Source organism: Rhinoderma darwinii, chromosome 4, assembly GCF_050947455.1.
Source record: "Rhinoderma darwinii isolate aRhiDar2 chromosome 4, aRhiDar2.hap1, whole genome shotgun sequence".
Taxonomy (NCBI): Eukaryota; Metazoa; Chordata; class Amphibia; order Anura; family Rhinodermatidae; genus Rhinoderma; species Rhinoderma darwinii.
In genome coordinates, this window is record NC_134690.1 from 334,894,681 (window position 1) to 334,919,173 (window position 24,493).

The 24,493-nt window shown below is 42.8% G+C and overlaps 1 protein-coding gene across 1 annotated transcript; it reads right to left on the bottom strand.

Moving 5' to 3' along the window:
- Positions 1-1,980: 1,980 nt before the first annotated feature.
- On the bottom strand, positions 1,981-24,493 carry FAM89A (family with sequence similarity 89 member A). The gene is made up of 3 exons (XM_075864441.1): positions 24,162-24,493; positions 19,175-19,461; positions 1,981-3,040 (listed from the first exon to the last, which is right to left on the bottom strand). Exons 2-3 carry the CDS (start codon positions 19,421-19,423, stop codon positions 2,777-2,779), a joined length of 513 nt encoding a protein of 170 aa, XP_075720556.1. The 5' UTR covers positions 19,424-19,461; positions 24,162-24,493; the 3' UTR covers positions 1,981-2,776.

A 24,493-nucleotide genomic window follows, 5' to 3' on the forward strand; every position in this document is an offset into this window, starting at 1 on the left:
TATGATGACCCGGAAATCTCCCATCATCTTCTTTTGCATCTGTGATAAAGCCTGCTCCACCAGATTTTTCCTGAGCGGTGCTTGTACAAGATTGCCTAGGAACCTCAACAATAAATAGATCTTTGCATTAGTGCACAACCACAACTCAGGAATGAACTGATGAAGGCGGCTTTATCATAGGCCTGCAAGAAGATGGGTTACGGATCTATAACAGCGCAGACCAGGTACGTAAACCGCATTGAATTCTGCCAAAAGCTGACTGTGGACTCACATCAGGAGCATCAGTAACTTTACAGCCAGTAAGAATTACTTAAAATGGGTTGTCTGGTTTAAGCTATTTAGTGTTTTTGTATAATAAAAAGAAAGTTACACAATTCTCCAATATACTTTCTGTATTAATTCCTCACGGTTTTCAAGATCTCTGCTTCTTGGAATTCAGTAAGAACATCCATTGTTTTCTTCCAGTGGATAAAATTCTGTCCATGGTCATGTGATGAACGCAGTTACTGGCATTGTTAGAAGACACAGCTCTGATACACTGTAACGAGGTGTGCACCTGTGTGTCCATCACATGACCATGGACCGAATTTTATCCACTGGATGTTCCTACTGAATTACAAGAAGCAGAGATCTTGAAAGGAACGAATACAGAAACTATATTGAAAAATGTATATAAAAACATTGGCTGAAACTGAACAAACTCTAAAATGTAAACATAAATAACAAACACAAACTATGGACTATTTTATTAAAGAAAAATGTATGAATAACATTTCTAAATAAATATACACAAAATATAAAAAACAAAAAAGTTTTTTTGCTTAGCCGATTGCAAAGAAATGTTGAGGTCCTAAAAACAAAAATCGATATTTCGGTCAGGCTCAAGGTGTGGTCTTTGTGCAATCATATGTAGAATTTTCTGTAACAAATATGGAGTGGATCATTGTGATATGGAAATGTGCAGAACACGCACATAACGGAACTAACACACGTTACAAGAAAGTGCATAAGAAAAATAATAAAAAACACAAAGTACAGCAAGCAGCATATGAGTCAAAGTGTCAAACAAAAGAATATTAAAACACTGTTTGAACTTACAATAGTTTGGAAAACGCTCAAGAAAATAAAACCTTCAACAAGAATATCCGTATCAGAGCAGACAAAAACCGGAGACGTTGTCAACATCAAACCGATTCCAGCGATCACACTCCAGAGTGGGTTAAATGCAATGATCGGATTGGTTGCACATTTTCAGTTTCTCTCCAGTTTTCTTTGCATTAGACCCACGGTCTCCTCCAGTTTTATATGTGTAGTACTTCTGCTATTTAATGCATAGAACACATTATGCAAAGAGGAACATAAAAACACTCAAAATACAATATCAGATGTGTTGCAGTTAATGTGAATAGACCCGGTTATATGCATGTGCGCTTAATAGTTCACTTCACAAGGCATTAAATGGGACATTTCTGGGGTACATACCCAAAGAATGTCAAGGAAGCAGATCGCAACATTGTATTCCGCTTTAGAATAAGCTTTCTACACTATGTAGTTAAAAATACGATTGAGATCCAGAGAAGTATTTTCTGGTAAATCACAAGTGAATTCCTCGTATATGTGAATTAAAGCATAACAGTGATGATAGCCATTCTGTGGCCAGAACCAGCCAGAAGCCAAAAACATCAGATCACTAGGAACATGATTGTGACGGAAATCTCTGCAGTAATCATTTTTGGTTGTCAAATATTAAAAAGGCATAAGCTACGCAGGCAGTTTTTGGTAGTGAAAACATCCAAGCGCAGTCATCTGCATTTGGACATAAAGAAGTTATCCATACGTCCTATAAAGGGTATCCAAGGCAATACAGAAAATCTGCAGCGTTGTACAGTGGTTGAGATTTGAACAAATCTCATCCACACACTGCGGGGGGGGGAAAGGAAAAAAAAAAAAAATAAATAAAAAAAAAAAAAAAAAAAAAAAAAAAAGGAGCTGCAGTTTTGTATTGCAGTTTTACTGCAGATTTTCAGTGACAGAAAATGTACAGCATATCCGCACTGTGTGGATTAGCCTTTCGGGTATATGGACATCTTGGGAGGGGGGCATTTTCAGTTTTGCGATCACACAACCACAACTCCCTTGTGGAGCTCAGGTCTTGTGCCGCATTCTCATCAGAACTGGTTAAGGCTACACACTGACTGTATTCACTTATGTTATTGCCTACTGGAAATTTTCACATACTCAATTCTCCTACGAAAAGAGATTGTGTATCCTATGACGATATAAAATGACATAATCCGATCCATTAGACTCCCGTAAGTAAAGTTATCTGTAATTCCTTTTAGCCAGTCTGAGTCACAATCAGACTATCAAAGATGAGCTCACCATTCAATTCTAAGAACCACGTGAGCTTCCCCTGGACATTTCCCTCAAACTAATATAAGCCATGGCTCTATGAATGATTTAAGGCATATGATGGAAGCCTGTATAATTAATGTCCTGTTACTACTTGAGTCTCCAGCGCTGCTCATTGTATATGGATTTAGAAAAATTCTTTCCTCCAGTAGAAGTGCTTTTATGATGGTAAAGGCACTTGGACAATGTTCGGCACTGCTTATAGCATCATCACCATCAATGGTGAGCAGGAACAGAACAGTCCTTATAAACATGGCAGAAAATGTTTAAATGATAAGAAACCACTTTCCTCGAGAAAAAAGAAAAACTCCGGGAAAACACGGTTAGAAAATAACAGGAGACGCCCTCCGGACGTATGGCAAAATTATATATTCTCCAGTATCCAGTCATCATTAGAAATACGGGGTACTGATAGAGTGAGGTTTCCTTCAGAGTCCTCCCTGACACCTTTATGAAGGGCACCGGCTTCTTGATAATATTCCTCCTCTTCATCAAAAAATCCATTTTCCATGGCGTACGTACATTCTGCACTGGAGGCAGCCTGGCATGCGCCTTTATATTCCTGGATAGATTCATACAGTGAATACAGTTGACAAAGGAGAGACATGTCAAGTTGTCTTAGTCCGACCTGGGAAAACAAAACAAAAAGCCAATTTATGCACTACACAGCGTGAGGAATATAATACATTACATGACGGGCGCGCACACAAAATACCAGATCTCTCAGATCAAAGTCTCCAGTATTTATTTTTATTTTATATAATAAAGTTGTCCATAGACATAAGCTAAATGTCCGAGGAAACGGGTGACTTCGGCTGTCATGTTCTTTATTAAAATTACTGACCTAACCTAAAGTTTATGGTCCAATTATTGACCCAGCAGATTAGGGTGTTTTGTTTTTTTATTTCTCTCCCCATTACATCTGGAGATTTTTGACTGTGCGCACTAGTAAATGCCTGTAATGTTATCGGCCATACGTACATTTGCATTTCTGATCAGTTTTGTGTCAGACATAAGATGAAAACCGTCAGATTAAGAAAAGGCAAGTAAATAGACTGAACGGTCATTGACGGAAATTGAAAAAAAAACCAAAAACAAAATTACACTCCCTCTGGTCAGAGCATAAAATGGTTAAAGTAAATGTCCATTTTTTACTATTATGTTGTTTATAAGCCCAACTACTGTGCCTTTAAATTCTTGATATATTTTTATAGCGGTCGGGGCGGCATTTTTCTGCTACAATGCTCCAAATCTCCTGACTAAGGCAAATGATTGAAGTCAGCAAGGATTCCGTCACCAATAGGGGGAGCTTACATCTATGCACGGGACTTTAGAGTGGTGCTTCAGAAAAACGGCGCTCTTATGCCCTATAAAAGATATTTTTAAAAAAATGTAGCAGTGCAGAATTTTGAAACTAGATCTTTAGAAATACCTCAAGTAAATGCAGATAGCAATGCCTTAAAGGAACAGTGTCATCACATTTTTTTTTTTAATATGTTAAAGATGTTAGTGCTTTATTAAAAACGTTTATATTTATTTGTGTGTTTGTGTTTTACTTTTTCTTATTTTTACACTTTTTCTTCCCTATGGGGGCTGCCATTTTTTGTTCCATTTCTGTATGTGTCGATTAACGACGCATACAGACATGGAATACGGCAGCCACAGTCCCATAGGGACTGGGAACGGGTCCCGTCCCATCCACTTCTGTGTACGCCGTCTGTGTGGGAACTGCGCATGCGCCGCTCCCACACAGTCCAATTTGAAATTGGCGCCGTCCGGCGCCATTTTCCCGTGGACCGGAAGTCGCGTCCGGACAGTAAGATTACTACTTCCGGTCGCGGCTTCCGGACTTGTGCACTTGGACCAGCGGCAGCAGACGGAGCGGACAGGCCGGAGGGAGCCGCGGCGGCAGGAGCAGGTAAGAGATTTCAATGTGTGTTTGTGTACGTTTACTACTGTATGTAAACCTACTACACTGTGTGTTAGCTCAAAAAATGGCGACACACAGTGTAGGAGGTTAGACCGTTCAAACCCCTCGTTTATCCCGGCACTAGCCAGGATAAAGGAGGGGGGGGGGATGCTGAGAGCTCACTAGAGCGAGGGCTTTTTACCCAATTTTGCAATGCTGCAATTTTGGGAATAGCTCCATCTAGTGACCAGCAATGGGAAATATTATAAATTAGAATCTAATTTATAATATTTCCTGACTCGTGAAAAAAATAAAAAAAATTTGAACAATGTTTAATCACCTACACACTAAATGTTTAATTAAAAAAAAACAAACATGTTTTTCTGGCAACACATTGCCTTTAAAGTCTACCTCTTGCTACATTTATAAAATAAAGGACATGGCTACCTGCACATCATAAGTCAACAGCAGGCACAACCCAGGGTCTGTAAGGTTAGTCTTTTATAAAGTGAAAAAATAGAGAGCGCAGGTCACCAAGACTTCTATTATAAGGAATAGAAGCTTTGCAGAGGCTCTAGTACAGAATATGAAAGCCTAGGGAACCTGCGGTTTTAAGAGTGTTACTATTGGATTTTCTCTGGTTTGCCAAAAGATGCTGAGAAGCAGTTGAGGTACATTTCATTTACTGTTAAGTGTAAGCCACTGTCTATACCCTTGCCACCGGATCTCAGTGCAACCATGGAGAATCTGAATTCCCTGTGGCTACTCATCTGCATGTTTGGATCACTCCTACTGCCAACGATATATTTGGAAACGACATTCATTTATGACATTCTCTAATATATTATGCAAAACACCCACAATAACTAAATTATATTGATTTTATTTGCATGTAGAACAGTTCCAGCCTGGTATTCACATCTCAATAAGATTAGTATTGTAGAACTAGATATGGACCGCACATCCACAAAATATACTTTATAATCTATAGCTGCTAGGCAAGAATTTATAAAATGTGAACATGAACGTGAAATGTAACATTTTGATCAAATTGTATAAGCCCACTTGCCACTTCACAGCGACCTCTTTAAAGTGGGTCCCTACACTATTGGTTGCAGCACCTCATGGTGGCCACTATAACACCGCTCCATACCTCCCAACCGTCCCGATTCCGGCGGGACAGTCCCAGTGTCTCACCGTGTATGGGCCGGTATTCAAAATGTCCCGCTGGGCTCTGCATCAAAACAGCTGATCGCTGCTGACTGCAGCAGCGATCAGTAGAAGGCAGGAGTTGGTGTTCTCACTGGGATCGATGCCGGCCCGGGAGTGGACCAGTCCAGTCACCTGACCTCACCGGTCAGGTGACTGGACTGGTCCACTCCCGGGCCGGCACCGACACCAGTGAGAACACCGCCGCAAGACTCCTGCCTTCTTCTGACGGTGAGTGAAAGCAGAGCGGAGAGTGGCAGCAGTGGGGCCGGCTACCTATACCGTTCTCCGCACATAATATAAGGGGCTGTGTGTGGCGCGATCTACAGGGGCTAACACAAAGACGATATAACCGGATCCATAAAATCTGTGATATCCAGACAGTCTAGAGATCCGCAGTGAGAATGTGCGCGTGTTGTTTGCAGAGGGATCTGGCCGTAATTTGATGTGTTTATGCCGGATATTGGGCGTGGTTAGGGGCGTGGCTTAAAATGTCCCTCTTTTCCGAATTCAAAAGTTGGGAGGTATGCCGCTCCCGCAGAGGGAGCAGCCTAGAGGCCCAAAAGCACCCATGCTACTAGGCCACGCCAAGCTTCCTTGGCACTGAGCTCTTGTCTCTCCACAAGTGCAGCACTACAGCAACAGAAACCACAACATGTGAACAGATTGCATAAGCTCACCTTACCATGCCCTCCCAGGGACCAACAAAGCACAAGAGCAGGAACACTTATGAAGTCATTCCCTAATTTAAATTACCTGGGCCAAGTGTGTGGAGTGCCGGTGCCAAGTAAAACCAGAAAGAAAAATTTGGCCCAGGTGATTTTAATTAGGGCGAGTCGAACGTGAGAATTGGACCACGCTAGTGCATGCTGCGATCTTCTCTGCAGACTGATGGTCAGTGCAGAAAAAAAAAATCAGACATGTAAATGAGCCCAATGACTTTAATGGGTCAGTGTTCAGTCCGCGTGCTGTCAGTTATACACTCCGGCAGTACCAAGACGTGAACAACCCTAGTCCGATTAGGCTGCATATACGAAATTACCCTGGTCTTCTTGCAAAATACCCCTCTTATAACTTCTATTGTTTGGCAATGTTTTTTTCCTTTTCTTTTAAACATACGGCTATGTTCACATCTGCATTGATGACCGTTTGTATCCCTGTTACAATTAGAAATGGAAGCCATGACGATACTGTGAACATAGGCTTACATTTTCAAATAGATCATCCACTTTAGGTCTTATAAGGCTTTACTTAACTCTTCTATTCTCGGATTGTACTGCATCAAATAGTTCTACGTAAATAATAGCATAGTACCTCTCATTTTAAAAATCTCTGCAGAATTTACAAGTATATCGTAACCGGAGCATACTTTTCGTTAGTACATAACAGATACTTCATTCCCTACACGTTTAACTTGACAAAAAGTCACTTCCACCACTAGGGGTCTCCAATCTGGTGTATATGACAGCTAATAACCTGAAAAGGAGCTGTATGGGGATTCAACTTCTTAGAAGCTAAAACCACGGCCGGCTTTTTGACAAATTAACCAAGTGGAAGATCTGTGCACTGGTACCTATTAAATACGTTACAAAAATGTTTCGATTCTTCTAGTCTCCATGAAGTGGGAGATTTACCTTAAAAAGGTAAATTCGATATGCTACTACTTGAATTCATGTCATCTGAAGGAACAGCTTTTTTTCTGCCATTGAGCATAATAAAACGTCACCCAGAGTTCTCCTGGTTAACTGGTAACTGCTCAAACATGCATTAAAGAGGACCTGTCACCTCTCCTGACAGGTCTGTTTTAATAAATTATTGTATTCCCCATGAAACAATTCTGGAGCATTTTTTCTTAGAACTCTACGTTGTGCCGTTCTTCGGTTCTTTTTAGAAATACATTGACAGCTGGGTGTTACAAGGTAAATGGTAGCATCCAATTGTCAATTTATTCATACATTTCTAGGAGGAATAACAGAGGATTGGAACACAGTTATGAAATTATGTTCCAGTATTATTTTATGGGGGATACAAATATTTAGCAAAATAGACATGACAGGAGAGGAGACAGATCTTCTTTAAGTGACAACAGCAGATCTCTGATCTGCCATGGTCACTGAGAAATCATCTTAGGAACATGTCCCTAGATGACAGCTGGCCATATGCCAGCCATATAAGTCCACGCTGCTGCATGAATCATTTAATACAGCTGTCTGAAGAGAAAAATGCAGAAGCTAATTTTTACTGTTTGGTTGAAGTTCTATGTCAGCAAGATAATAATCAAGAAATTAAGTAACCTAAAACCATTGGGGGGAGGTGATGACTTACAGTAACCATGCAAAGGGAAAAAACACACAAAAAGACGAAGGAGCCTTGAACTTCAGTAAACTAAAATCCCTCATCTGAAACGCTCACGTAATATAACTCATATTCGGTCATATAACTAAAAGGTCCGTTTGGCATGACTACAATAGGGGAAGCTGGACTGTTAAAATAAAATTTCTATGTACGGGCGTTCCTTTAATTTTGCTTTTAATATGTCACAACTGACCTCTAAGTGAAAATACAGGGACCAGCTCTACAGAAACACTCATTCACATTGGAAAATGCTTATGGGACTTTAGGTGAACCTGAGCTAATATATTAAGGCCTCATGCACACGACTGCATTGGTTTTGCGATCCACAAAACCACGGTACGTTGTGGTCCATCGGACCGTAAAAAAAGAAGAAAAACTTTTGTTGTGCATCCGTGTGTCATCAGGACTCAACAATTCACCAGTATTGGTGAATCCGCAAATTCGGACCGTAAAAAGACTTGTCCCGGGTTTCTGCCGGCTGGATTTGCGACCCCCACATGTATCAGTTTAATCCACCATCGTGTAAATGGGGCCATAGAAATGAATGGGTCCGCAATTTATCCGCAAAAATGCAGCCACAAAAGCATGGTCGTGTGCATGAGGCCTAAGGATTTGCATATTTAGTAATTCAATAATACATTCTTATTATCCAAATTGCTCCAGTTACAAGGAGAACGGTTTTGAGAATAATTTACCTGCAAGGCTGTGCAGAGCTCAAATTCCTCCTCAAATACAAGCTGCTATTTACAGATTGGTATATATTAAGTAATTGTTAGTCAAGTTATTTCCTGATACACAACTGGGCGAATCTATACTTTAAAATAAGGGCATATAGTAACCCTACATAACCTCTGCCTCCCTGCGGAACTGCTGTTCCATACTGTATAGTTCGGTAGGAAACAGCACTTCCACTGGGAGCCGGGGACTCCTAGCACCATAAAAGGTTTATGACGGCAGGAGTCCCTTTCACCTGTACCGTGGTGGCTTAGTGCCCTAAAATCTAAATACAGGTTCCCTTTAACTGCTAAGAACATATGTAACACGTCATCACTTTAAAAGCTTACCGTGGCTAGAATTTAGGGGCTAGAGATGAGATATTAATATCCTATTAAAGCCCAGAATGGTAACTTTCAAATATACCAATATTCTGGGCGCAGTCCTTGTTTGAACCCGGAGAGCAGCATGAAAAGTTGAATTTCCTAGTTCCTGTAAGTGAGGGATGGTAGGAAGCTGCAAGTGACAGAATGGAGAAAGATCACACGGATACGATCTCACCCCCAAACAGCTTTCCAGTTCACCCTTGGGGGTGATACAGGAATTTTTCCTTACATTATTACCCCTATTACTGATGAGAGGCTGCGTGTGCTGGGTCTTATTTATTTTTTTTGGGGGGGGGAGGTCTTTTCCTACTAAACGGGCAGGAAGAACAGTTTTGCGTTTGTCAAAAGTCTGAAAATTATCCCGGCAGTGAAAGGATTAAATCAATAAGCTTTTAATTAGTCAAAGCCCCAACATTGTATGTGCACTGGATCGAGTATTGCAGCTAAGCTCAACGCCGGAGAGCCGTTACTGGACCCGCACTGATGCGATCATTATCTATAAAGTGCCTCTTTAAGTGCGGCGCCGCAAGGGTTATTGGTGGCTAAAGTTTATGCCAATGTGCACCACAAACATGATGTGAAAAAAGCCTAACAAATACTATAAACTTGAGAATGTTAATCTTTAATAATATACATTATATTTAAACATTTTATAGAACTGCATCTTCTAAATTATAGGCCCATTCAGCAAACACCTTTCATTCATTAACGCAGGACATAATATATGGCTAGTTACACGCCGACATATTGTCTCAACGGGCTCCAAAAAAAAAACCTGACAAAAGCAGGACATATCCTATTATTTATCCTGCTGAACGGTAAAACAATTAGATCACGTATTCTACGGATATCCTATCGGTTTACAGAAAGCGACTCGCTTAACTTTCACAAAAAGCATCTGTGCAGGAACTGTGGGGAGAAAATGTGCGACTTCTCCCAATGAAATACCTACACAGGATACGTGTGGATCACTTCACCGCCCCATTACCCACACATTATAACACTACGCTGCGGCTGACTACACCATGGTTGCCCTTTGACGAATGCCTTTCTTCTGGGAAATTTCACAGTATGATACAAGATAACCAGATTGTTAATCATGTTCTTAATTAAATACAGGGATTTTAATGTGCCATGTGCAATTAATGCGTCATTCTCATCTCCCAATTATATGGGTGGCACTCTGCTAACTAGAGCTGTTAAAGACCTGGCACAAATGTTCTTAATTTCATAATAAGGACCCATGTATAAAAATAGCAGATCCTGTTTCTCAATCTTCTTACTCCGCTATTAAGCTCCTAGCCGGAGACTTAGGCAGTCGGTAGACAATGCATGTCCCTTTACTTTAAATGAAATGATTCACGTGTCCCCGTGATTCTAGGGACTAGGCATTATAGGACTTACTATTTTAAGCTAAGACCTTTATCCCACTAAATTACTAGTTAGTATCCTAGCGGAGGATGATCTGAAAAGCAAAAGACAGAAATAAGAATGAGGTTTACTCTAAAAAAAAATCTTGGTGTTCTAGACTTTCATACTTCTCTGGAGGACACAGAAAATCTTCAGTAGACCCAGACTCTGCAGCCCGTCCTCCAAGACCCCTAACATTCAGCGCAGTGTTCTTACAATTATCTCTGGCTAGGTTCCCAACATGTTTTTTCATCCTGTTGAAACTTTTTTCTAAACACGGAACAGGAGGAGGTTTTTTTAAGAACATTACTTTTGACGGATCCGATTGCATCCGTTTTTAACAGTTTCCAAAGGAATCAAGTTGGTTTTTTTCTTTTAAAAAGGTGTTCGCTTTCAACGTTCTCACATTTGCATTCGGAGCCTCCGGTCAAAAATGGTGGACACAATAGCATCCTGCGCACTGTTTGGTAAAATAACAGATACCACCCATTATAGTCAACGGGATCTGTCAGGCACCGATTGCTTCAGGCACGCGATGGATCAGTCACGGTCGTAATTTTTGTTCTGCTACTATGACAGTGCAGAACAACGGAAACGAACAACGCAGATCTGAACAGAGCCTTAAATTGCAAGTTTACTGGAAAAAAAAGGACATTAAGGCCTCATGCTAAGCGACGTCAGTAAATAGTCACTGTCCGGGGAGCTGAAAGAGTTAACTGATCGGCAGTAACTCTTTCAGCACCCTGGACAGTGACTACCGATCAGTATAAACCTGTAAAAAATAAAAATAAAAGACGTTCATACTTACCGACAACTTCCTGCTTCCTCCAGTCCGGTCTCCCGCCCGTTGCCTTGGTGACGCGTCTCTCTCGACATCCGGCCCGACGTCCTGGATGACGTTTCAGGCCATGTGACCGCTGCAGCCAATCACAGGTCAATCACAGGCTGCAGCGGTCACATGGACTGCCGCGTCATCCAGGGATGTCGGGCTGGATGTGAAGAGAGGGACGCGTCACCAAGACAACGGCCGGGTAAGTATGAATTTCTTTAACTTTTATTACAGAAAAGGCTGTCCCTTCTCTCTATCCTGCACTGATAGAGAGAAGGGGCTGCCGATTTGTGCAGTGTTATTTTGCCGCCAAAAACGTGCCCGTAAATACGGGTGGAATACGGGTGACACCGGACCCATATTTACGGGCACGGGTTCGTAAATACTGGTGCAAAACGGGTGGAATACGTGTGACACCGGACCCGTATTTACGCCAGTATTTACGGGTGGGAAAAAATACGGTCGTGTGCATGAGGCCTAACCCCTTCCCGCACACGGGCGTGACTGTACGTCCAAAATCTAAGTGAGTTCCCACACACGAGCGTACAGTCACTCCCTGTAGATAAAGCGTGCACAGGCGCTGTGCGCACTTTATCTTCAGCTGCTTGCAGCTGTTATACACAGCTGACATGCCGCTGCAATGGCTGTTACCGCCGATCGCAGCCATTTAACCCCTTCAATGCGGCTGTCAATGACGTCCGCCGCATTGAAGTGGTTTACAGAGGGAGGGAGCTCCCTCTGTACCCCCCGGGCCTCCCCGCGATGGATCGCGGGTGGCGATTGTTGCTATGGCAACAAGGAAGCCGTTACTAGGCTTCCTGGTTGCCAAGGTACGGTAGCCTATTAGGTCCTGCCGAGGCAGGACCTAATACGCTAACTGTCAAATTAAAAATGACAGTTACGATGCACTGCACTACATAAGTAGTGCAGTGCATCATAGCGGGGATCAGAAGACCAGATCCTCAAGTCCCCAGGTCAGTGTAAAAGAAAAAAATTTTAAAAAAAAAGTGAAATAAAAATAAAAGTTAATAAATAAATAATAAAAACAACATTTGTCCTGTTTCCCTGATTAACTCCTTTATTATTCAAAAAAAAAAAATGAAAATATAAAAAAAAAAATATATATACATAATAGGTATCGCCGCGTTCGGAACGGCCTGATCTATAAAAATATCACATTTTTACTGCACGGTGAACACCGTAACATTTTTTCATAAAAAACAATGACAGCATTTTCTTTTTTGTCATCTTGTCTCAAAAAAAATGTAATAAAAAGTGATCAAAAAGTTGCAAGTAACGCAAAATGGTACCAATAGAAACTACAGTTTTTCATGCATAAAACAAGCCGTCCCGCAGCGATATCAACGAAAAAATAAAAAAAAAGTTATGGCTGACAGAAAATGGCGACACTAAAACATGATTTTTTTAGAAGAGAGTATTTTTATTGTGGGAACGCAGCGAAACGTAAAAAAACTATATAAATTTGGTGTCGCTATAATCGTATCGCCCCGCAGAATAAAGTTAACATGTTGTTTATACTGCACGGCGAACACTGTAAAAAAAACAAAAAAAAAAAACGCATGTGCCCCAAAATGAAACCAATAAAAAAATTACAGCTCGTTCCACAAAAAACAAGCCCTCACACAGCTCCGTCACCGGAAAAATAACACGTTATGACTCTCAAAACGCAAATGATGCAAAATGACGGCCCAGACTCATTTTTAGGTCCAGTAGAGTTTCACTAAATATCCACATCGTCATTTGCTGGACCCCACAGGTGGACCCCGTAGATGCAGTGGAGATGAGGAAACTTTAGGGCCTTGTGCGGCTTATAGGGCTAGTGAAGAAGTCAAATATAAGGCAACACTGGAGCGCAGATATTTTGTATAATACCCAATAATCCCGGACAGTGCATAAAGGATTGGTTCAAAGCGTACCACACCAATCCATGGATTATTCATTCTCCCCATTTATTACTTCATCCTATTATGCCCTGATGCACTCCGCCCAGCTTACATATGCCCCGATGCACTCCGCCCAGCTTACATATGCCCCGATGCACTCCGCCCAGCTTACATATGCCCCGATGCACTCCGCCCAGCTTACATATGCCCCGATGCACTCCGCCCAGCTTACATATGCCCCGATGCACTCCGCCCAGCTTACATATGCCCCGATGCACTCCGCCCAGCTTACATATGCCCCGATGCACTCCGCCCAGCTTACATATGCCCCGATGCACTCCGCCCAGCTTACATATGCCCCGATGCACTCCGCCCAGCTTACATATGCCCCGATGCACTCCGCCCAGCTTACATATGCCCCGATGCACTCCGCCCAGCTTACATATGCCCCGATGCACTCCGCCCAGCTTACATATGCCCCGATGCACTCCGCCCAGCTTACATATGCCCCGATGCACTCCGCCCAGCTTACATATGCCCCGATGCACTCCGCCCAGCTTACATATGCCCCGATGCACTCCGCCCAGCTTACATATGCCCCGATGCACTCCGCCCAGCTTACATATGCCCCGATGCACTCCGCCCAGCTTACATATGCCCCGATGCACTCCGCCCAGCTTACATATGCCCCGATGCACTCCGCCCAGCTTACATATGCCCCGATGCACTCCGCCCAGCTTACATATGCCCCGATGCACTCCGCCCAGCTTACATATGCCCCGATGCACTCCGCCCAGCTTACATATGCCCCGATGCACTCCGCCCAGCTTACATATGCCCCGATGCACTCCGCCCAGCTTACATATGCCCCGATGCACTCCGCCCAGCTTACATATGCCCCGATGCACTCCGCCCAGCTTACATATGCCCCGATGCACTCCGCCCAGCTTACATATGCCCCGATGCACTCCGCCCAGCTTACATATGCCCCGATGCACTCCGCCCAGCTTACATATGCCCCGATGCACTCCGCCCAGCTTACATATGCCCCGATGTACTCCGCCCAGCTTACATATACCCCGATGTACTCCGCCCAGCTTACATATACCCCGATGTACTCCGCCCAGCTTACATATACCCTGATGTACTCCGCCCAGCTCACATATACCCTGATGTACTCCGCCCAGCTCACATATGCCCCCACATTATAAGCTGAAATACCACTAATACACCAAGCAAAATCTGCACTTCAAAAGCCAAATGGTGGTCCAACTGAGCCTGGCAGTGTACCCAAACGGAAATTTATGACCACATATGGGGTATTACTGTATTCTGGAGAACCCGCTTAACAATTTATGGAATGCGTGTCTACGGTGGTACAAGCTTGGCACAACACATTGGGCACTGAAATGGCATATCTGTGGAAAACAGCAATTTTCAATGTGCAACATCTATTGTTTACTCATTTTTGCAAAACACTTGTGCGGTCAAAATGCTCACTACACCCCTAGATATATTCTTTGAGGGATCTAGTTTCCAAAATGGGGTCATTTTTCGGGAATACCTCTGTACTGGTACTATAGCTCAATGCAACATGGTGTCAAAAAACGAATCTCGTAAAATCTCCACTCCAAATACTAAATGGAGCTCCTTCCCTTTAGAGCGTTGCTGTGTGTCCAAATAGCAGTTTATGACCACATGTGGGGTATTTCCGTACTCCGGAGAAGTTGCTTTACAAGTGTTACGGTGCTTTTTCTCGTTTATTTGTTGAGAAAATTAAAAACTTTGAACTAATGCTTCGTGTTATTGGAAAATAAATGTAATTTTTCATTTTCACTGCCCATTTGTAATAAAATCTATGAGACACCTGTGGGGTCAAAATGCTCACTATACCCTTAGATGAATTCCTCAATGGGTGTAGTTTGCCAAATGGAGTCACTTTTGGGTAGTTTCCACTGTACTGGTACCCAAGGGGCTTTGCAAAAGCGACATGGTGCAGAAAAACCAATCCAGCAAAATCTGCTCGCCAAATGGAGCTCCTTCCCTTCTGATCCCGGATGTGTATTCATACAGTGGTTTATTACCACATATGGGGTATTGCTGTACTCTGGAGAAGTTGCTTTGCAAATGTTACGGTGCCTTTTCTCCTTTATTTGATGAGAAAATGAAACATTTTGACCTAAAGCTACATCTTCGTGGAAAAAAATGTAATTTTTACTGCACAATTCTAATGAAATCTATGAAACACCTGGGGGGGGGGGGGGGTCAAAATGCTCACTACACCCCTTGTTGAATTCCTCTAGGGGTGTAGTTTCCCAAATGGAGTAGCTTTTGGGGGGTTACCACTGTACTGGTACCTTGGGAGCTTTACAAATGAGACATGGTGCCGAGAAATTAATCCAGCAAAATCTGTACTCCAGAAGCTAAATGTCGCTCCTTCCCTTCTGAGCCCTGATGTGTATTCATACAGTGGTTTATTACCACATATGGGGTATTTCCGTACTCTGGAGCAGTTGCTTTACAAATGTTGGGGTGCTTTTCCTCATTTATTTGTTGAAAAAATAAAAAATTCTGAGGTAAAGCTACATCTTATTGAAAAATAATGTCATTTTTCATTTTCACTGCCCAATTCTAATGAAATCTATGAAACACCTGTGTGGTCAAAATGATCACGACACCCCTAGATGAATTTCTCTAGGGGTGTAGTTTCCCAAATGGAGTCACTTTTGGGGGGTTTCCTTTGTTTTTTCACCACAAGACCTATTCTAACCCAACATGGTGCCTGAAATATAATTTAAGAAAAGGAAGGCCGAAAAATCCACTAGGTGCTCCTTTGCTTCAGTCCAGTAGCGCACTAGGGCCACATGTGGGATATTTCTAAAAACTGCAGAATCAGGGCAATAAATATTCAGTTGTGTTTCTCTTGTAAAAACCTTCGGTATTACAGGGAAAATGGATTAAAATGGAATTTCTGCAAATAAAATAAAATTTGCAAATTTCCCTTCCACTTTGCTTTAATTCCTGTGACACGCATAAAGGGTTAAGAAACTTTCTAAATGCTGTTTTGAATACTTTAAGGGGTGCAGTTTTTAAAATGGGGTGATTTGTGGGGGTTCCTAATATATAAGGCCCTCAAAGCTACTTCAGATCTGAACTGTTCCCTAAAAAAATTGCCTTTTCAAATTTTCTTGAAAATGTGAGAAATTGCTGCTAAAGTTCTAAGCCTTGTAACGTCCTAGAAAAATAAAAGGATGTTCAAAAAATGATGCAAACATAAAGTAGACATATTGGAAATGTTAACTAGTCACTATTTTGTGTGGTATCTGTCTTATAAGCAGATATATTTGAATTTAGAAAAATGCTAATTTTTGCAGATTTTCTCTAAAATGTGGTGTTTTCCACAAATAAATATTGAATTTATCGACCAAATTTTTTCACTAACAAAGTACAATATGTCACAAGAAAACAATATCAGAATCGCTTGGATAGGTAAAAACATTCCAGAGTTATTACCACATAAAGTGACACGTCAGATTTAAAAAATTAGGCTGTGTCATAAGGTCCAAAAGTGGCTGGGTCCTTAAGGGGTTAAACAAAAGGGCACAACAGGATGCTTATCCTGTAGCCATATACTTGTATTGTACAATAAAATGGATCCGTCTGGATCCAGTTGTTCAACAGAGAAGAAAAATAATGGCCTGTTCACATCACATTTTGACCCTACGCTTAGCGTGCACATTGGGACAGAGCGTCCTTTTGGCCTCTGTTGGGTTGTTATACGCCACTATACATTTTTTTGGGAGGATGGAATAACCTAGTATACTACGCTACTCTATCCTTAGGGATCACGTTAAAAAAACAAAAACACTGCAGTATACGTTTTTTGTTTTTTTTACACGAGAGCCTGTGTGTGACTAGGGATGCACGATGCATCGAAACTTTGATACGGTTTAGATACCGTGCACCCCCAAACGGTTCGATACGGTTATTTCGATACTAAGCTGTTCGGCTACGCAGCTAAGTATAGTAAACACATGAATGTATGAGAGCGGGGCTGCGGCTGTGTAATACAGCCATTGCCCCGCTCCTGACAAGTGTGCGCTGTCAGGATGATGCGATGTGGCCAGCGCTGCACTAATGAGCGGCGGCACTGAAGACAGAACATGGCGGACGCACTACAAAACACCCCCATGTTCTGTCCTCAGTGCCTGAACCACCGCTCATTAGTGCAGCGTCGGCCGCATCTCCTCATGTTGACTGCGCGTGCACTTATGTCAGGAGCGGGGCAATGGCTGTATTACACAGCCGCAGCCCCGCTCTATAACGGCGGAGATCAGAGAAACCTCTTCACTCCGCCGTTATTCCCCTGAATGCTGCGATCAAAGCGGACTGCAGAATACAGGGGAAAATGAGAAAAGGGAATGCCACTTCTATCGCATCACAGGAATCCCTGTGACGCAATTGCGCGACATACCATATATGGGCAGACAGCCCAGGGTCTAATGAAGGACCCCAGGGCTGTATTACCATATTTCCTGTTGTTAGGGCATACTTAGGTATGTCCTAACAACTGTCTGTGTACTATCCGTACACAGGCTAACGTACTGGCATATAAATATATGCAAGTACATTAAAGTTTAAAAATAAAGTAAAAACAAAGTAATATTAAAGAGGCTCTGTCACCAGATTTTGCAACCCCTATCTGCTATTGCAGCAGATCGGCGCTGCAATGTAGATTACAGTAACGTTTTTTTTTAAAAAAAACGAGTCTTTTTGGCCAAGTTATGACCATTTTTGTATTTATGCAAATGAGGCTTGCAAAAGTCCAACTGGGCGTGTTTAAAGTAAAAGTCCAAGTGGGCGTGTATTATGTGCGTACATCGGGGCGTTTTTACTACTTTTACTAGCTGGGCGTTCTGACGAGAAGTATCATCCACTTCTCTTCAGAACGCCCAGCTTCTGGCAGTGCAGACACACAGCGTGTTCGAGAGATCACGCTGTGACGTCACTCACTTCCTGCATTTTTTTTTTTATTACCGTTGGCAAAGTATTGTTTTGGTATCGAAATCGCAATACTACACAAACGATTGGTATCGAAGTCCAAATTCTGGTATCGTGACATCCATGTGTGTGACAAATGCCGCTGCATGGCATCAGTCACATGTATGTGTTAAAAGCATACCTTGGGGAGCTTTCCCAGGGCCGGAATCCCCGGGAAGAGCATCAGGTATTGCATGGCCTGGGATTCTGACCCTGGGGAAGCCCCTACCGTCACTCTGCTTGCGAGGCTCTGGCCAAGGACTCCATGGTTGATAATCCTGCCATCATTGTCCGAATATGGACAGTGACATCAGAGGCTTCGCCAGTCTTAATAAATTCCCTAGCAATATGCCATCGATTTGTGCGATGGGAGTAATATCCCTTTAAATTATAAAATGATGACTACCCTCAGCCATCACTAGTAGGAGCTTACTGCTTGTTTATTAAGTTTAGAACCTGCTCTCTGCACAGAAAAATTAGAAGGGGCCTTCACCTTTGTTCTTGGGAGCATGAGGAAGGGGATATTGATCAGACATTGATGGCTTATACAATTGTTATGCCATCAATGTCTCTGGTGGAAAATTCCTATAAACCACTAGACTGCCCCAGAGCATTTTCCAAAGTAGTTTTTGTAACAAAATTAGGCTAAAAAAATATGAATAATTTCCGCAACTATTTGAATACCACCTATGTTTGGTATCATTTTCACTCCTTTCAGAAGATCAGGAAGGAGGGATTAGTAGAGCGTGTGAATACATAATCGAAATCTTTTAAGAGCAAGACATTTCAGTAATAAAGAAAATATCAATTACATTGGTACTGCATATAGCTGCAGGGTTTAATGTTATAGAGCATCTTCTATACATGGATATCAAAATGTGGTTGTAGGCAAAAGTGACAACTTGGCCATTTGCATTGAAAGACCTTATGCACATGATAAAGTGTGAGGCATAACAGCGTCTAGACACTTGTTTGCCTGCGTATACAAAGTAAAGGGTTAACTCACCATTTCTTTCCTAAGTAAAGCCAGTGCTGCGTCTAAATTTGGCGGCTTTGGGTGAGCTTGAGAGCTGCCACTTGACCCTCCACGGCTCAGGTCATCTTGAATACGAGACTTCTGTGCGTAGACTCTCTCCAGGTCTCGCCAGCCTGACCCTCCACTTGAGTTTAGGAGACCACTAAGGCTCTTTGGCAGGGGAGGCAATCCCTCCATGCAAGGGGTCAGCGGAGCAACAGCTGTGTGGGACCCACTCATTACGTGGACTCTGATGACCGCAGGAACAAATATTCCTCCTGAAGAATTACAAACATATGTAAAATATTAAAAGCATTGCAATTACAGCACTTTGTTTTTGCTACATAAGGGTCATTGTAGTAACCAGGTAACTAAAGGAACTAGAAATGCGTCAGGGACCGGCTTCAGAAATAAGTTCCGTGTTCCCGGGACCGCTCTGTTATGGTATATTGAACAACTTTTATTTGAACACGCGCCATATTGTTTTAGGACCGTGTACATTATCATACACAAATCTACCGAATAACAGAAGTTCCAGGCCAGCGACAGAATAACTGGATACATTGGGGCTAGATACACTACTTCAGAAGCAAATACATGACTGGCTACTTGTTCCAGTAACATTTCAGCCAGTGGAGTTTATACATAAGACCTCAGATTAGGCCGATAGGGACTCATATACCTGCAGGTAATAATTAGGACACTCCGGAGATACACAGGATTATTACCAGCTCCATTTAGTTGTTGGCTTTGTGGTCAGCAGATACTTCCTCTCATGGTGGAGATCATAACTGATGATCGTACCTCGAGTAGGTGCATATCGTGCACTGAGAATGCTATACCGTGGTATGAATACCTTCATTCCCAAGTGACAACCACTCGAGGTGCCACTTTGTGGAGATCATAGCGGCGGTCACCACCTCCTGTGCACAGGAATCCACAACAATGAACATCTATGCCAGGAGATCTGCCCATGAAGAAAGCCCTTTAAGGGCATATGAATATCATAGTTTACATGTAATGCCACATCAAATGTGTCACCGTCTGCAAATTCCCCCGTTTTCTGAGGATTTTTTAGAAGCCAGATCTGCAGCTTTATTAGAAAGATAATTTCTTGTAGTGAAACCTTAAAAGGTTATGTACAACTTTAGAAGGATTTTTTAAATTTTCATTATTAAATCAATGTTTTATGTGTTTTTAAGCAATTTTCAAATTTACTTTTATTCTTTATCATAGAAGTTATATCGTTCTCTCAGCCGAATCAGTTATGCTGAACGGGCGAATCGCCTGAGAGCAGGTAGATCCAGCTAATATCGATCACATTATGAACTAAATGTGATATATATTAGCTGGATCCTGTGTCAGAGACGCTCGCAGCTGAACCGTCAGTTCACCTGAACTGACTGATTCGGCTGAAAGAGAACGATACAGGTTATATGTATACAGGATAAATACAAGTTTTTTTTTTGTTTTTTTTTAATAATAATAAAAAAAAAAGTCCATTTGAAAAAAAAATCTTCCAATAAAAAGGTGTACATAGCCTTTAAACCAGCCATACACATGACATTTTTGTCTGATCTCGCGTGTTGCCGTATCCGACAGGAAAAAAGGATCAGAGAGGTTGCATTTCAGCATATAAGGTCGGATTGTTTCCCAATAACAAGTGGTACCTGAGGTATCCGGCGATCGCTTATCTCAGCTCCCACCATGGAAATAACATGCTTTTTCATCAAGCACAGAATGGCCATGTTTATTATGGAGTCAGGGGGAGATAGCTGGCAAACCGAAGGATTGTTTCAGCGACAGTTTTTTTTTTATAGGTCTATAGCCAACCTTAGGGGCCCTATTTGTTTGATCGCCCCTAATGCCATATTTACATATGGATTCTATCCATATGAAATTGCTGTAGAGCCAGTGTCTGACGGTGCTTTTCAAGTTGAACACATCTGTGGTCACACTTGCATACAGACATAAGTTGTAGGACGTGTACAAAGTATGGTTATGTTTATATATGCATTCCAGTAAAACAGAGGAGGACCATATGCTGTTTATCCTCCGTACTTTATCAAGTATGTTGTTTCTGGATGTAACCCCACTTCCTAACGCTTGCCATAGACATAGCGGTTAACCAAACCAGTATCCTATCCGACCCCTAAAAATATTGGCCCAATGTGCATGTTATTGCAGTAAGGAGCGTGAGATAAGCACATGCCAGATCAAAACTGATCCTTGTTTCCCCCCTCAGTAGGAGACATTGGCCAGACCCCATAGACAGAGGAGAAATGTAATGTTTATAGCACAGTCATTTGGTGCCCCCTATAGAAGTATAAAAACACAAAAAGAATAAGGGTATGTTTTTGTGCCGTAAAAGCCCCGAAAAACGGCTAAAAATGCAGGGGCTGAACTCCTCCAAACATCTGCCCATTGATTTCAATGGGAAAAACGGCATTCCGTTCCCACGAGGCGTTTTTTACGCGGCTGTTTTTAAAAACAGATTATAAAAAGAAGTGAATGTCACTTCTTCAGCCATTTTTGGAGCAGTTTTTCATTGACTCAATAGAAAAACAGCTCCTAAAACGGCTGAAAACCAGGGGCTTTTTTTCCCCTTGGAACCAGCTCTGTATTTCAGATGTTTTGTGTAAAGCGTGTGAACATACCCTAAGGGTTCAGACGTGGCAGAATTGTCATGGATAGAGTACACTAAAACCCCATGTACATGTAGCAGAAAAAATAAATCCATGCAGTATTCAGGAAACGCTGCGGATTTTCAGATCTACATCATGCCTATTCTGTTGTTAAACGCATGCAGATTTGTAATACAAAGTATGAAACCCGCAGCGTAAAGTATCCGCCACGTCTGGCATCAGATGCTCTGGTCTCTGTGATCCAGAACTGCAGACTGGAGAGGGCAGGTAAACACAGATGAGTGACATTAGCAGCCTCTGCCCACCCGCTCAATAGAGGAACCGTCTAGCATCACGTGCCGTCCTGGTTTAGAGACGTGGACTAGACTACTGCATTCTATGTGGCTGATGTTACGCCAACATCCATTCCCACCCGCTCAATACACTGATGGCTCTAATGCAGTGTTCCCCAACCTGCGGCTCTCCAGCTGTCGCAAAACTACAACTCCCAGCGTGCCCTGACAGCCACCGACTGTTTTACGTAACATAACCCTCTGCCCAGAATGTCACTTTAAGGGACTTGCAGCTGGCGGTCACACAGGGTGGCTACTTCACTAGTATCTGTAATCTTCCCTGGCAAGCAAACCCGTCTGCGGTCTTGAGTCACCATGAAGCCTATAGCAAAAGGTGAAACCTATTTCTCTACATTTCTTGCTATCACAGCGGATCAGTCATTTCTTTCCATTTGATGTGTATGAACATAGACAAATAACAGCGTCCTATATTAAACAAATAGAATCTAGCAAATCGCAACACTGTTCATTACACCTGGCTGGAATTTTGCCCTCTCCCTTTGAGCCTGCCGTCTCCTGCCTTGGCCGGGCTGGTTGTAGAGATGACGTCCTGCTGGTCACTCCACTGAATAATAACTTGTATACTGGTGTTATGCTACTTATAGGTTACTGATCAAATTGAGCAGAATATAATAAATCTAGCCATCATTCTGAACATGGCGACTTCATTTACAAGGATTATTGCACGTCCTCATCAGAACAAAACGATAGGCACATTAATAATGAATGCACCGTCTGTCCAGCCCAGCTATACAGCAAAGCATATCAATGCAATATTCCAGCCGAGCACTCCGCAGTCATCCTGTGCGCGACAACTCAATGTACAGACGCTGAAACGGCTCATGGAAAGAGATTTCTCCAATCAGAGGCCAATCACAGAAATCCAGACAAGAAGCGAGTGTTCTGCTCCTTTAAGGAATCAGAGTCATGTAAGGTTAATATAAGAGCACTAACCTCAAGGGTAGGGATAACGGAACATCACTACGTCTGGAGACCGCACAACCATTTATAACTGGTAAGGACACTATAGACTTAAGCCTGATGCCCACGAGGACACAGCCAAGCTGGCAAGCACCAGGCTGCCATCAGATTAATATGATCATATGACTACAATAAATTGGAATGATGGGACCATTGCAAAACCGCAGGTTGCACTATGGACATCGCTCTAATAAAGCTAAACTAGCGTGGACATTTGTACCCACTCAACTGCCCTATGGCACGGAAATAAGTATGCGCTCTATGTAAACGATGAGCGACGCTACATGAAGCCCCAAGAAGGTTCTCACGTGGACAACCCTCAGACGGGGTTAAAAACAAATCTTTTCGATGAACCCTCCTGCCACTTTGACGGACAGGGCTCACGGGGTCGGTCCGGTTTCATGCTGTGCTGTTCTTGCCACCAGAACTTCAGGTTCTATCCATAATGATGCCATGTCATCGTGGACGACAATATAAGTCGGTGATTGTGGCAGCGACTGCCCGTCATGTCACGTGAGATCACTAGGATGGCACCGGGGCAGAAGAATAATGTACATAAATGATAAAGTTTGCTATTTTGCGCTTTTAGGAATATAAAATCCCTTTTATTTCCAGCGGTCTGACTTAAGGGACTACGACACAAAACATTTTTGAGGTCCAAAAAAACCGCGTCCCACTGAGTGGACCAGACCGTTATGGTACAATACACAATAGTTATAATGTTTTACACATAATAGTTATAGTTAACGCGTGTCTATGTGTCATGTTCTGTGAAAAATTGCTCTGTCTATGGTAAGCGCCAATGTAATATTTAATTGAAAAAAACTGTATGTGACCCCCAGAATCCGTCAGCAGGCAAATAACGTGGTCTCGCGGCCGTTTGATGTCAGACTCGCTACAAGTCACAAGCCCTGTCCTATTAGTGTGTGTGGCCTGGAGGACGGGGCTGCCCAGAAATCGGGACCCCCAGACACAATAGGCGGCGGGCGGGTGGCCACTGTCCCCTCACATAATACTCACAGCTCCTCCTGGACACGGCGGCTATGTAGCTCCTCAGAGTAGGAAGAGCCTCGTCTTCTATGTGTCTGTCGCCGTTGTCATTCCCTCTAATGTGCACGTCTCCTCTCAGCGGTGTCTGCCCCGTCCTGCGCTCTCCTCCCGCCCGGGCTGTGTGCCGCGTCCCCGGATAAGTCCAGTGTGTGAGGAGGAGAGAGCTGCTGATGTGTGTGATGGGGGAGGGCGGCGGCGTGCTCTCCTCAGCTGTGGGTGGGTGGGGGTTTAGCTGTTGGTGCAGGGAGGAGGAGGGGAGGGAGCGTTCTCTGTGGAACACCCAGACCCGGCAGCAGCCTGTG

Excerpts from the sequence above, each read along its gene's own strand:
- FAM89A (XM_075864441.1), bottom strand. The coding sequence starts at position 19,423 with ATGAGTGGGTCCCACACAGCTGTTGCTCCGCTGACCCCTTGCATGGAG. Across the intron at positions 3,041-19,174 it reads CTTTACTTAGGAAAGAAATG|GTCGGACTAAGACAACTTGA; the intron begins GTGAGTTAACCC and ends TTGTTTTCCCAG.